The sequence below is a fragment of the Pinus tabuliformis genome, chromosome 8 (genome assembly GCF_031772625.1).
Source record: "Pinus tabuliformis cultivar Carrire ecotype Pingquan chromosome 8, CPIR1, whole genome shotgun sequence".
In the NCBI taxonomy this organism is placed as follows: domain Eukaryota; kingdom Viridiplantae; phylum Streptophyta; class Pinopsida; order Pinales; family Pinaceae; genus Pinus; species Pinus tabuliformis.
The window spans coordinates 10,991,977-11,007,307 of record NC_142294.1 but is presented as its reverse complement, the minus strand read 5'-3'; the positions used below and the strand labels follow the sequence as shown (position 1 = coordinate 11,007,307).

At 38.8% G+C, this 15,331-nt stretch overlaps 1 protein-coding gene across 1 annotated transcript in view; it reads left to right on the top strand.

Moving 5' to 3' along the window:
• Positions 1-15,331, top strand: part of LOC149233914 (ARM repeat superfamily protein) — a 524,198-nt gene that overhangs the window by 472,153 nt on the left and 36,714 nt on the right. Inside the window, exons 31-33 of the mRNA XM_089371682.1 lie at positions 2,780-2,932; positions 3,060-3,178; positions 3,288-3,347. Of these exons, the coding sequence (XP_089227808.1) occupies positions 2,780-2,932; positions 3,060-3,178; positions 3,288-3,347 (332 nt within the window). The remainder of the gene's footprint in view (positions 1-2,779; positions 2,933-3,059; positions 3,179-3,287; positions 3,348-15,331) is intronic.

Sequence of the window (15,331 nt, the reverse complement as noted above, 5' to 3'; positions counted from 1 at the left end):
AAGCAATGGGAACCACGAACCAATATGGGCTTTGTGAACTAATTCAACCCCTTGGTGTGAAAAATTATTCTTGTAATGTGATATTTTATGTAATTGCTAAGCCCCCATCATTTGGATGACTAGTAAAAAATAGTTTCCTAGAGGAGTCATCCAACTAGCCATTAATTTTTTTTATAGAAGGCTTGCCTTCTCTCTATCAAATGTTGTTGTTGTCTTGTGAGATTACTGCCATTAATAAAGAAAGTTCATTTGACATCTTGTGTAATGTTTTTGCGTTTGTGTGGGTTGGATCTATGTTTTCTTCTCTTGATCTATTATGGTGTTCGGTTTAATTTAATAATTTTTAAACTTAGTAAGATCAGACAAAAGCTAGAGGATTGAAGCATTGAGGGGCTGCATAGTTATGTGAAGAGGGGTAACTAAGGAAAAATCCCACTTTGCCTTTTCATTGTAGGTGGGTTGTTCCAACAAGGATTGAGCCATTCCAATAGGGAGCTTCAACTAGGAAGGGGGCAAGAAGAAGCCCCACTTTCGATGACAAAAATGACAAGGAATATCAAAGTCTTTGGGTTTAGTATCATCATCATTTGATTCTCCTTGTGATGCCGATTCCAATGGTAGGTGGTACGTCTTCTAATTCCTCACGGTTGAGGAGTTACGCCTTTAGAAATGTTGGAGAGCCATTTTTGGTCAAGAACAATGTTGCATGAAGCGGGGACGTTTTTTGGAAGTGGGGACGCGGAAGCGTCATTTTCCAAAAATCTAGGAAGCGAAGCATTTGCGGAAGCGTCTGCTATATATATATATTTATATTTATATTTTTTTGCATTTATACTCATAACAAACATCCAAAATACCAAATTAGTTGTAGAAGACATGAAAACATGCATATTTTTGCATAAATCAAGATAGATATAACATCCATTGTACATTAATGATTAATTATTCGAGCATCAACCATTTAGATGCATCAACCATCTAGAATCTAGATTCTTCTCCTCTTGTCTAGCCTTTGCCTCTACCTCGATTGTCTAGGGATATTAGTCAACATTGCCCAATTTTGATCAAACTATCTAATTCGAGACTTAAAATATGGTAGAAAAAGCTTAACATGCTTGATCAATGATTTTGACTTGATTGAAAGGTAATTTTTTGCTAAGGGCGTGCCGCGTGACAAAGGAGTTCAACAATTAACACCACCAACACTAGGGTACATATACGGCTTGGTGCTCTTGATTAAATGCTAATCGCATACCTTCATACTTGATATAATCTAATGCAATGCCACAATCTCATTGATCCTGAATTCGTGAAAACTGTTAAGTCTGCTGAATTTTGAATAGGATATGAAATTCTATTTTCTCCATATGAAGTCCAATGACGCTGGAACCACTCTCAAACATCCTGAGTCATTTCATGGTAATGTTAAAAACTTAAGTAAAAGGATAAAAATGAAAAATAAAGGAGAATGTCACTTTTACTTTAAGAATTTAACATTACCATGAGGGAGCATCTACTATATTTATATTTTTTTTGCCTTCATTCCTCACCCTAACCCAAGGTGGACCCACCTCCAACAAGCAAACTCACCTAAAATAAAAATAAAAAACGATTTCCTAAATAGCGCGGCGCTTTTCCGGAATCATACGGAAGTGTGTGGGAAGCGTACGCTTCGCCCTCCGAAGCGCCACGTTTCGTACTGCGAAGCGCCGTACGAAGCGCGCTTCAAAGAAAGCTTCCGAAATTTCCAAGAAGCGTCCAAAACAGGTAGAAACACGCTTCCGGGGACGCTTCCTGGACGCATCCCTACGGGACGCGCTTCGGGCCTTGGAACCGGGGGGGGACGCTTCTTGCAACATTGGTCAAGAAGCCCCAAAAGGCTAAAGGATAACTCCCATGGTAAGGTGAGAAAACAAGTTTACAGTCAAGATTGGCCAATCATTTGGATCACCCCTTTATCCATGTTAAAATGCCTAAAACATTAAGTAAAAGAACTTGATTTCAAAATGGTTAAACTGCCTGCTCAGTGGTAGCCCACCTTCATTCATGAGGAGTGCCAGATGGTGAGAGGTGAATGCCCTGTGCAAATGGCAGAGGAATGTGGCATAACATCACCACCAAGCAATGTTTAGGGCTGCTGGCTGGCTGGCTATCCAAGATAGGAGAAAAAGTTTTCTCCTCTAGTGTTATCCATTTTGGTGGGTAACATGCTGCATAATGTAGTTATCACATACTTTAAAATACACTGGAATGTTCGCATTATCTTTGCTTATGCATCCTGTAGTGGTTATCCTATGTTATGCATGTGTAATTTTGTCCTCAGTGTAAATATTCTACTTCATTGCCATGAATTACCTGTAGAGTGTGCATATGTTACTCACCTCATTTTCACCCCATGTATATATACTTGAATACCTGGTATTCCCCTTTCTCGATGTTCAAAATTCATCTAGATCCGTTACTATGGAAATTGTGTTCAAGACGTGGGCCTCAACCTTGAAGTTATTATCTTCTTCACATTATTGTATTGGAGGCTTTTGCCTTGACAGTATTTCTCATAGAAATATTTGTAATCATTCTTCTTATGCACCAGACATGTATTTATCTCATCTCTCGCTTGGGTTATTCAAAGTTCAAACCAATAAAATTATAAGAAAACAGAAATTAAAGTATCTGTTATATGTGCTTATCTTGATGCCATTATGCTGATTATATATTAAGATGTGTCATAGTATAATTGTACTCAATTATAAATTCTTATTTCTGATTGTGAATGCAGAGGAAAATGGAGATCTGCTCCCACCTCTAGGAAAGGTTCTAGACTGCATTACATCTATTGTAACTGTTGCAAAACTACCTGATATACTTGAACATGGAAAAAACATGATTGCAGCATTTCTTAATTCTCTTCGTCCGGAGCTTTCATGGCAAGGTATAAGATACAAGAAGACATCATATATTGTTACCATAATTTTTTTGTTAGATACCCAAGCATATGTAGTATGTTTTGCCATTCTTTAAAGTTTAAACACATTCTAGCTCTTTTGTGTGTATTGCAGTAAAATTATCAGCCTTTTCCACAATTCGAGCATTCTATGGAAGACTTCGTGTAGATGCTTCACAAGCTTCCAGCATTTCTTCTGAACAAGCAGCTGTCCAACAGAACCTGATCACTGAGGTAAGCTTAGCAATAGGATTGATGTTACAAGCCCTATTTTTGGCACGTTGTCATAAACTGGTAATAGAAATTGATCCTTCTCTTATTCCTATGTTCTCCACACCTCCAGTCCTTTCAGAGCCTGTCTCCGCTAATACTTGAATGCATCAACAGCATAAAGATTGCACAGGTACTTAATACGCCATCTTTAATGTTGTTTTCATGGTTTTGATATTACATATGGTGTTTGTTTTTTTCACTATCTTTAGATTTCTAATATTAATTTACTTTGCACAAATTGTTGTTTTCGACATGGTATGTCGATGATTTTTTTTTTCAAATAAAAAAAATCCAAGAAATAAAATAATTTATTTGGAAGACCTAGGGTCATAAAATAAGAAGCATAACTACATGAAAAGAAAACAAACATTATGAATGACTTTTCATGTTGTCTTCCCACATTTTATTAAATTGCAATGTTTTCAAGAGGTCGGCAGTTCATTCCATCTTAGTAACATTCATTTGATTTTTCCTCATTCTTGGGGCGTTGTACCACCTAAGTGCTTTCAATGGAACCTCTACAGTTATCATAAATCCATTTCCATTATTCAACCTGTTGTCGCCCGGATTGTACAGGCACCGCGACAACACTAAGGACGGGGGTTGTCACTCTGATCCCCGCCCACTCCATTCTAGTTGTCTCCCAACAGCAGGCTATGGGGGGTAGTCCCTATGGAATGAAGTAAAGGAAAGCAAGTTGAGAATCAACTTACTTGGCAAACACGGATGAGTGGCCTAGCCACTTGGTTGAAATTAAACAAGATTATTGATTAAATTAAATTTTCTATTATGAGACCAGTGCCTTAATGGAGTCACAAATTCTTGCTTCTTATGAATTGGAACCAAATGACCAGATGGACACCCGCTACTTGAATGATTGACTAACCTATATGATGTGCAAGTCCTAGGACCTATGTGAGATGCAGTGATCTTGGTAAATTTTTGTTAAATGCCTAGTCTAAATGTAGAAATTTACAGGGTAAGTTCCACAGAAGAATACCAAAAGGACACCGCTCACAACCAGATCTCAAATCAATACACCAGTATTTTTGACGTGGTTAAAACCCTCAGAGTGCAAGGAGGGAAACAGTCCACGGCCTGTCCCAACGTGGGTACAGACAATTTATTAATCAAAGAATGAAAATTTACATAAGCTTCTCTCATGCACGGATTACCCGAACAATGACCCTCCATGCGCTTTAAATAGAACTCATGGACCAATCGGGTGTCAAGCCACGGATCAAGTGTCGGTAATACCGAGGTGAGAGTGAACCGTCGGATCACTACATATCGTGACCGTCGGATTGTAAGTTACAAAATGTACAACGGTAAAGAAACACACTTTACCTAACTCTAACCTAACTCTATACTAGACCAAGTTGAACTTAACTATATCCTATGTGTCGGAATATCCTAACATCCCCCTTAAGAACAACTTGGGATAGGATTGAAGGATTTACAAATATGACACAATAGGAGAAGGAAGGAGGCACTAGAGCCTATCCCCCCTTAGTGACAACTTCCTGAACTCCAAGCATATATCGAAGTTTAGTGAACTTCGCCTCTGTGAGAGCCTTTGTGAAGATGTCTGCAACCTGATCATCCGTTGGACAATATTGCACTTCAAGAACATGGTCAAGAATGAGCTTTCTGATGAAGTGCATGTGTAGTTCAATGTGTTTGCTGCGCTGATGCTGGACTGGATCTTTGCATAGCTGAATGGCACTTTGATTATCACACCAAAGTGTGGTTGGATGCTGCTGCTCAAAGCCAAACTCTGATAGGATCTGACGAAGCCACAAGGCTTCCTTACTAGCTTCCACGGCACCACGATACTCTGCTTCTGCTGACGAAAGAGAAATGGCAGCCTGTTTCTTACAAGCCCATGTAATAGGTCCTGAACCAAGAGTGAAGACATAACCGGCAGTAGACTTCCGATCATCAAGGTCACCAGCCCAATCAGAATCAGTGAAACCAACTAACAGAGGAGCTGCTTTGGCACTGTAATGAATCCCAAACTGTATTGTACCTCGAACATAACGAAGTATTCTTTTAGCTGCTTTCCAATGACTTTCACGGGGGTTTTGCATAAAACGAGCAACAAGGCCAACAACAAAGGAAAGATCAGGACGAGTATGGGTTAAATACAAGAGTTTTCCGACAAGTTGACGGTATAAGGTAGCATCAACTTCAGGAGAAGTACAAGAGACTGAAAGTTTGACTCCAGACTGAAAGGGAGAAGGGGCTGGCTTACAGTCTTCCATGTGAAAATGACGAAGAATATCACAAGCATACTTGGACTGGGAAAGGAAAATACCCTCTTGGGATTGCAAGACTTGAAGACCGAGAAAATAGTGTAAGTGTCCTAAGTCTGTCATTTCAAATTTCTTTTTAAGGCTGGACTTCACATGGTTTATAAGGTTGGGATCACTACCAGTAAGAATAAGATCATCAACATAAAGAACAAGGATGATGAGAGAGTTGCCCACTTTCTTGGTGTAGACAGTATTGTCAGAATGACACCTAGAAAAGCCAGATTCTAAAAGAAAGCTATCCATTTTGGCATACCAAGCTCGAGGAGCTTGCTTGAGGCCATAAAGGGATTTCTTAAGGCGACAAACGAGGCTGGAGTCTGTTTGTATGAAGCCAATGGGTTGTTCCATATAGATTTCTTCCTGCAAGTCCCCATGCAAGAAGGCAGATTTAACATCCATTTGATGTACTTCCCATTTTAAAGAGGCAGCAAGGGAAAGAACAAGGCGGATAGAGTTCATTTTGGCAACTGGAGAGAAGGTTTCAGTGTAGTCAATGCCTTCAACCTGTGAAAAGCCCTTAGCAACTAGACGAGCTTTATGTTTGTTAACTTTCCCATCTGGTCCATACTTGGTTCTGTAAACCCATTTGCATCTAACAAGTTTGCGTCCCTTTGGTAGAGGAACAAGATCCCATGTATCATTTGTCATCAATGAATGATATTCTTCATTCATAGCTGTTTCCCAATGTGGATGGCCTGAAGCTTCTGCAAAAGTGTCAGGATCATGATTCACTGGAGCTTGAGCCAGTAAAGAAGAGGCTCTTTCAAACTGAGAACGTGTACGTCGCTGATCTGTAGGATCACCGGCAAGATCACCTGCTGCATCCCGAGTAGCACGGACCCATCTTGGAAGTTGAGGATCCTGAGAAGGTGGGGAAGGATTATCATCCTCGCTTTCATCATCAGAAGAAGAAATGTTCTCAAAGATAGAAGAGATGGGAAGAGGTGGCACATCCGCCGGACTAGGCTCGCAGGCCGATTTATTTTCATCAAATTTTACATCTCTTCTAATGATAACATTTTTGGACTTAAATGGAATAAGTCTATAGCCTTTTACATCTTCAGAATATCCAACAAAAGTACATTTCTCACTCTTAGGTTCTAAGGCTTTATGCTTTTCATCTGGAATATGGGCCCATGCTTCACTTCCAAACACACGAAAGTGACTTACATCTGGTTTAATGGAACTCCAAGCTTCTTCTGGAGTGATATTCTCTAGAACCTTAGTAGGAGTGCGATTGATTATATAATTTGCACAATTAATTGCTTCGGCCCAAAAACTAAGACTGAGTCCTTTAGATTGCAGCATACAATTAGCCATTTCCTTTAAAGTGCGATTTTTCCTTTCAGCTACACCATTTTGTTGTGGAGTGTATGGAACAGTATGTTGCATTTGAATGCCATTTTCGGTGCAAAAGGTGATGAATGCATTTTTAACATATTCTCCACCATTATCAGTTCTTAGCTTAAGAATTTGATGTCCAGATTGTTTTTCAACGAATGCTTTGAAGGCCAAAAAGGTGGTAAATACTTCGCTCTTGAGTTTTAAGAAGTATACCCAAGTGCGTCTAGAGAAATCATCAATGAAAGTTAAGAAGTACTTGCAGCCAGAGAATGAAGCAACAGGAAGAGGACCACATAAATCACTGTGCACAAGCTGTAAAGGGGCTGAGGCGTGCCAAGAGGCACGTTTGTCAAAACTGTCCCGATGATGTTTTCCGAGTACACATCCGGAACAAACACCATCTTTGCAAGATACCATAGGAAGACCTGTCACCATGTTTTCTTTACAGAGATGCTGAAGGGAGCGATAGTTTAAGTGACCATACCGCTCATGCCAAAGTTTGCTCACTTCATCATTATGAGCAACAAATACTGAGGGAAGATGGGATGACCCAAAGTTGTGAAACTTATACAACCTTTTGGAATCATCAGCAAGACCAGTAGCTAGAATCTGTTTAGGATCTTTTAGATCCTTGATTACAACATCATGAGGTGAAAATTCAACGATTTTACCTTCACCTGAATGAGTTATCTGATAGACAGATAGAAGGTTGCAGGATAAGTTTGGAACACATAATACATCATTGAACTGACCATTGTCTAGATGAACAGTTCCAGTCCCTACAACATTAAGAGATCTATCATCACCAACATATATATTTTTGGTGTTACAATCATTTAAAGAAGAAAACATGGCTTGGTTTTTGGCCATGTGACAAGAGGCTCCAGAATCAATGAGCCACTCATGAGAATGAGAAGAAGAAGAAGATACATTTAATGCATAACCAGACTGAGATGATTGACGATGACATGCAGAAAATGCCGTTCCGGAAGTTGAAGTTGAAGTAGGCTCCAGATGGATGTTATGTTTCTTCATTGCGGCTTCCAAGGCTTCCATCTTCTTAAAGCATTTAGATTCTAAGTGGCCATCTCGATTACAAAAGTTACAATGTCTTTCAGTCTTCTTCCATTTGTTTTTATTGGCTTATCATATTGCTGAAATGATCTTTCATCTTGAGGCTGAGTTGGTTTAGGACCATTCCTTTGAGGATAAGACTTCTTAGGATTCTTTGAATTTGGATACTGCTGGGCGGCTAACGCTTTTGTGGAAGAGTTTCCAAGATTAAGAAGACCAAGGTGTAAGAGTTTTTCTTGTTCTCTTATTAAGGAATCACAAAAGGAGTCAAAGGAAGGGGGCTTGTAGTCTTTGCCTTGACAAATGAAAGCTTCCCTGGTAGAATGGAAAGTGGAAACAAATACAGAGTAGGCTGGCCCTAACTTAGTAAGGATGGAATAAATAAGGTTACCATCATCTTTCTTAACTTTAACACCTTCCAAGAGATATCTAAGGTTCTTGAATTTTGACAAGAAATCTTCAATGCAAGAAAAATTATTAGGATCCAAAGTAAGCAGCTCATTTTCAAGTTGATGGGATCTAATTTCATTTTTAATCCCAAAAACTTTAGCAAGTTTTTCTAATGCTTCATGAGGAGTTTCAATTTCTGCAATGTGAAATCTAAGATCAGGAGAAACAGACATTCCTATCAAGCCACGTGCTTGATCTTGTCGATTTTCCCATTTTTCGGCCTTGTCTTCATCTTTGGGTTTCTTCTCTTGGTCTGTGGCTATTCTGAAGAGACCTTTACTTCTAAGTAAATCTCCCATGTAGGCGACCCATTGGAAGTAGTTAGTGCTGTCAAGAATGACTTGGCATGGACTTTCCATTTTTGAAAAACAACTGAAGCTGAAGATGCTGAAAGTGAGTGGTCCAATGGATAGATCTCGAAAAAATAGGCGGTTTTAAAAAAAACGGCTCTGAAAAAGGCTTCCGGATGAAGAAGTTATGGCTTTTTAAAAAAAAATTGTTGACGTTGCCGGCAAAGTGCGCGAATGTGCGGGAATGAAAAAATCCGCCCCCACAAAATGGAGACTTGAACCCAAGACCTCTACTCTCTTAAAAGGTCTTTGAACCAATTGATCTATACAAAAGATTTGAGAGAGAGAGAGAGAGAGAGAGAGAGAGAGAGAGGGGGGGGGGGGGGGGCCTCGATTTGCGTGCTTGCCTTGGGAAGACTCTTTTCCCTACAAAACACAAAACACAAAACCCAACACGAATATCCAAAGAAAAACGAACCTTACGGCTCGAAGTTAGCTTTAGCCAAAAAACTAGAAATTTAAAAAAAATCTCAAAGTTAGCTTTTAGCCGAAAAACTAAATATTTTCCTCAATGTTTCTGATTTTCCGAGATCACACTAAGGTGCAGGGAAAAGAGCATACGCATGAGAAAAATCCTTTCTTTCTGTTTCTGATTTGCCCAGATCGCACAGAGTCGCAGGGCAAAGAGCATACGCAGAAATGAAAGGTATAGATCCGGGAAAAAAAAAGGCTAAATAAACCGAAACCGAAATAAGCAGAGAGAAAATGACAGTAAACTGCAAAAAAAAACACTGTATACCTCCCGATCTGAAAAATGACGCAGCTAGGGCTACCAGAAACCTTTTCGCGTGAAACGAAAGGGGTTCCTCACTGAAACAGATGCTCCGAATGCAACAGAGCAGTCCTCTCGGCCCGAAAGCAGTCAGAAACAGCAGATCTAGGAAACGACAGCCGCATGCAGTTCTACCGGCTTCAGATTTGGATCACCAACGGACGCGGCCCTCAAATAGCTCTGATACCATGTAGAAATTTACAGGGTAAGTTCCACAGAAGAATACCAAAAGGACACCGCTCACAACCAGATCTCAAATCAATACACCAGTATTTTTGACGTGGTTAAAACCCTCAGAGTGCAAGGAGGGAAACAGTCCACGGCCTGTCCCAACGTGGGTACAGACAATTTATTAATCAAAGAATGAAAATTTACATAAGCTTCTCTCATGCACGGATTACCCGAACAATGACCCTCCATGCGCTTTAAATAGAACTCATGGACCAATCGGGTGTCAAGCCACGGATCAAGTGTCGGTAATACCGAGGTGAGAGTGAACCGTCGGATCACTACATATCGTGACCGTCGGATTGTAAGTTACAAAATGTACAACGGTAAAGAAACACACTTTACCTAACTCTAACCTAACTCTATACTAGACCAAGTTGAACTTAACTATATCCTATGTGTCGGAATATCCTAACACTAAACGTAACCTTCCTTTAATTATTTTGAAGTTTGGCTCCAAGGTAGGTTGTGGGATGGAGGTTAACAAGAAGCAGGGTAAGGCCTGATTAACAATACCTTTTGTTAGGCTTCTATCACCCGATGCCTTCGACGCTGCAGAGAATGTGGCTTTGACGATTGCAAGGTCACCGTGTTAACCATTGAAAAGTCGCCGAGGCCTCTCAAGCGAGATAAGAAGAGTTGTCCTGTATCTCTATCAACCTAGATTATGCTAGTAGGTAAATTATTAATGCAAATCTAGATCTAGTTTGCTTATGCAAGAGATTATGAGTGAGATTTATCTTGAGTTAAGATTTTCTTAAGTTGTTAAAGTACTTAATTATAATTTTTTTAAGAGTGCTTAACAATAATGAACTACAATCTTAGACAAGATAAAATGCTTAGAGGTACAAGTGTAAATTTCAACAATATGCCATGAGATATCAAGTAACCCAAGATGCCAAATGCTAAAAGTAGTCAATCAAGACGCTGATCACAGATATATGACAACTTATACCAGCAACACTACTTCAGAAAAATTAGATCTTATCAATGTTGTAACAACAATTCATAAACTACTTCAAATGACGAAACTTGTTCAACACATAAAACACTGAAATTCTAATGACCAGCAAATATAATTCAGCTTGTTTAGATCACTTCAAGATGATGTATTCAATACAATTTCAGATCTAATTTCTTAATTTGCAACAATAATTAAAGATAGATCAGCAAGATAAAACTGCCAACAGTAGATGGCCAATATGCCAAAAAATAGTAAAATGCACTAGAACTTGAAAATTTCAATTTTAGGGCTTTAAGAGAGGTTGGCTTAGCAATTTTCAGAATTGATATGATTATTACAGCAGTGAGTTAACCACAGATTGGAAAACTAATCAAGCCAAAAATAGATGCCCAATATTTCAAAAAATAGAAAATTTCTCTGGATATTGAAAATTTCCGTTTTTGGCCCCGTTATTAAGTATTTGATTTAGAAATTTTAAAACTGCAAAAAATTTCAGCTACGCAGAAAAATCCAACAAGCTTAAATGTTAGATTTAGGCCAAAATTTGTGAAAATGAAGATTTTGCAATGAATTTGATAATTTAGTTTGTGATTTTAGGGCCTAATTATTAGTAATTTGCTTGCTGTAATAAAACTGCAGAAAACAAGGGTTTAGAGGTCAAACCCTAGGGCAAAGCCCTTGAAGATCCCACTATTGAAAATCGATGAAACTTTGGGATCACTTATTTGCTTGAACAATAAAAATTCTGAGACCTTAATCCTGCAAAATTGCCATGTATGTAGCTTTAAATCTTCAATTTAGGGTTTTAGGTCAATTTTGGGGCAAAAGAGGCCAATAATTGGAGAACAAGGCTAAGGGAAGCAAATTTGCGGGGATAAATGGGATAGGATGATAGATTGGGGCCCAAGGATGAAGAATATGGTCATAAGAGATCAATGCTATGCTTAATAAGGCTAGTGTTAGGGATGAGGAGGGATTAGAGGCTTAGGAAAGGCCTAAGGCCTATGGCTTAGGGCCTAAAGGCCACAAAAGGAAGGGTTGCAAGCCCGTAAGGGGTTGCGGCTTAGGGAAAGAGGGAGGAAGGAGAGAGAGGAGGCCAAGAGGAGAGGGAGCGAAGGAGGAGAGGGATCGATTAAGGGCCGAGAGGGAGAGGAAGGGAGGCCGCAACCCCTAATTGTCACGACCAAACTTAGGAAGGTTGAAAACCAAGACGCAGAGGGAAAAGAGGCTGACGCTGAGGCTGGGGCTAGAAGTCCTAGAAAGGCTGAAACCCTTGCTCAAAAAATTTATGCTTCAGCTCCTTTGATTTTTTCCAAAATTTTTCCGTGGGGAACCTGCAAAAATTTCCAAGAGACTAGATCTTACCCTTAAGGGCCTAGATCTAGCTCTTCTCCCATTTGGTTTCTCGATCTAACTTGCAAAAATGAAAATAGACACACCCATATCCCAATATATACAAAAGATAAAACTAAAGCCCCAACCCCAATTAGAAAAATAATTTACAAATTTAAATTTACAAAATATACATGGGTTTTCAAATGGATTTTGAGAAAAAAAAATTATGATATTTTTTCCTCGAAAAAATGACTAAAACGTTCAGAAAAATTAATGTTCACTATAGCCCAAGGGAAGATTCAATCCACCATATAAAAACTAGAGATCTAAGCAAAGTAACCCTTGCCCACAGTCTGTGAACTTGGAAACCAAGGATTGAATTATCTGTACACACTATGTATTATCTCAAAATAACAATATAAGGCACCACATAGGAAGCCCATAGTCAATACATACCACAGATCAACGACAAGAACACTTTGAGTTGCACCCAAAGTCTTTTATTATAGTAGAAAAAATAGTTCCCAATGGGACAATAGTTTACAAAATACTTCAACAACAATTCTAGCCAAAGATCAAAATGACCAGATACTTAAATGACTGTCCAATTTATAGATAAATCCTCTAAATGGAAAAATAACAGCTAGTTTCTTTGATCCTTGTCAAAATAATCTTGGTTGTTGATAAACACTTCAAGATCTTTTAATCTTGACCCTCGATTTCTTATTTTTTGAGGAATTTTCGAGTTTATCATTTAATTCTATTTTAATTAGCTCAAAATTAATTATTTAGAGCTAATTTTCTAAAAATTTGACTTTGACTTAACCACCAAAGTCCAAGGGTCCAATTTTTCTTGAAAAAGACAATATTCCCTTGGTGGAGGGCCTTCACAAATTCACTCTTTTAAGACCCATGAATTTTTCCATTTGGAGAATTTATTTTCCTAAGACAATTTAACTTGACTCGAATTAATTAATTTTTTGGCCTAGGATTTAATTTTATTTGCCAGAAAAATTAATTAATTTACACCTGAGGGGATTAATTATTTTTCCAACCCTCATATAAGATTTTTTAGTTACAAGACTCAGAGGGAATACACATTCGTCTTAGACCCTCAAGACACATAACCCTTTTGCAACACAATATGATTTAATAAATCAAGTGACTTAAAATAAAATTTTTTAGCCAATAATTTTAAATTATTTCCAAATCACTTTTACATTAGACTCGACTAAAACACTAGGACTCACTTGATAATTCAACAATAAATTTCACCCTAGATTTGGGGGTTTATTAATGAGGTTAGAAAACCTCCTAGGATGGAATTTATCATCAAATTATAGGCTTACCTAGGTTATTACATAGACTCAAGGTTTTACTAAGATCATTTACAATATATAATTTGCAGAATGGGATGACCATGACACATGGATTGCTAATATGTGATCCGATCCTTGTTGGAAAAGTTGGTACTTCCGCTACCCTGGAACTTTGACAATTTGAGTGCAACACAACCAAAATTCAATGCCCTGAAATGTAAAACAAATTGTTGGTGTGTCACATATGTCTATCTATCTATCCACGTGTCTATCTATATATCTGCTTGTCTATGTGCCTATTTGTCTAATAATATGTCTATATCTATTTGTTTGCATGCTATCTATTTTTGTCCATTTGCCTATCTCTGTCTATATTGCCTTTCTTCCAATTTGTTTTCTTGTCTATCAATCCAACCATATTTGTATCAATGGATCAATCCATCCATTGGTTAATTCATCCAATGTTTGATTGGAGCAATCACACGCAGTAATCGACACAAGTATTATTTATATTTTATTAATAAGTTGAATGATGATTACAATGGTGTAAGACTCGGGCTTAAGTACAACCCAAGAGCTATTACATGAGGGGGCATGATCTTTGATTGTGCCCTTTAGTTTATAAATAAAATTAAATAAATTTATACATAACATTGCCTTCCTCTCGAAAGAATGTTTTGCTCTCAAAGCATAGGTAATGAGGGATGTTGTTGACGAAATGCTTCGGTCTCCCAAGACTCTTCTTCTAGTAGGTCCTTACACTTAATCAGGTATTCTTTGATTACTTGTGATTGCAACTTCTTTTCCCTAACGGTGACGACTCCTTTTGGTTCTAAAATGTTCTTCCCTTCTTCTTCTAATGTTAGAAGTGTTGTTTGTGCCACTTGGTGTTTGCCAAGTGTCTTTCTAAAGCAAGATACATGGAAGACGTTGTGAACATGACTTTTATCAAGAAGGCTTAAGTTGTATGCTACTTGACTAATCTTTTTGTTAATCTGGTATGGTCCATAGAACTTTGGTGCCAATTTTTTTTCCCTTCTTTTTTAAGGACAATTGCTTGTAAGGTTGAAGTTTAACGAATACCCGTTCCCCAACTTCAAATTCTCTCTCTATTTTGTTTCGATCGGCCTCATGCTTCATACGATTTCTTGCAATATTTAGATTTTCGTTTAGTGCTTGGAAGACTTTTTGGGTTTCTTCTAACTGATCTCTAACTGCTGGAAATTTTGTCTCGATCAGTGATGCGGGGGAGCGCCCCCCCCCCCCTTCGAACCCGCTCCCGAAGCGCGCTCCGGGCGGGAGCGGCTCGGGAGCGCGCTCCCCAAATCGCTCCCGGACGGGAGCGATTTTCGGGAGCGCGCTCCCGTAAAAAAATTTGCGCTCCCTGGTCTGTGAGGGAGCGCTTCAGGGAGCGATCGCTCCCGCACTCCCGGAGCGCTTTTTAATGCCCGGGAGCGATCGGGGAGCGATCGCTCCCTGATCGCTCCCGGGCATTAAAAAACGCTCCGGGAGCGAATTTTAAAATTCCGGGAGCGATTCGGCGGAAAAAAATTCCGCGGACCCGAAAAAAACAAAAAATTAAACTAATTTTTTTGGATTTATAAGCCCAATGGGCCAAAACAAAATCATTTCAATGAGATTGAGCTTGAGTTTGAGAGCAAAGGAGCAAGGAGCAAGGAGCCAGAGCTGAGGAGCGAGGAGCAAGTGCCAAGGAGCGAGGAGCAAGCTTGCAGAGGTAAGTAACTTAATCATTTAGTTAGTTTAGCTGGTTAGGTAGTTAATTTGGTTAGTTTCATTTACCTGTTTGAGTTTAAAGATCATTAATTTAAATTAAATTAATAAATTAAATGAATTAATCCCAATAAACTAAATTAATTTGCAGATTCAAGACTCAAACCCTACCAACATCAAACACGATGGACCTGAGCATTTTTATTGGCATTTTCCTCTTCCTGGTCCCCTT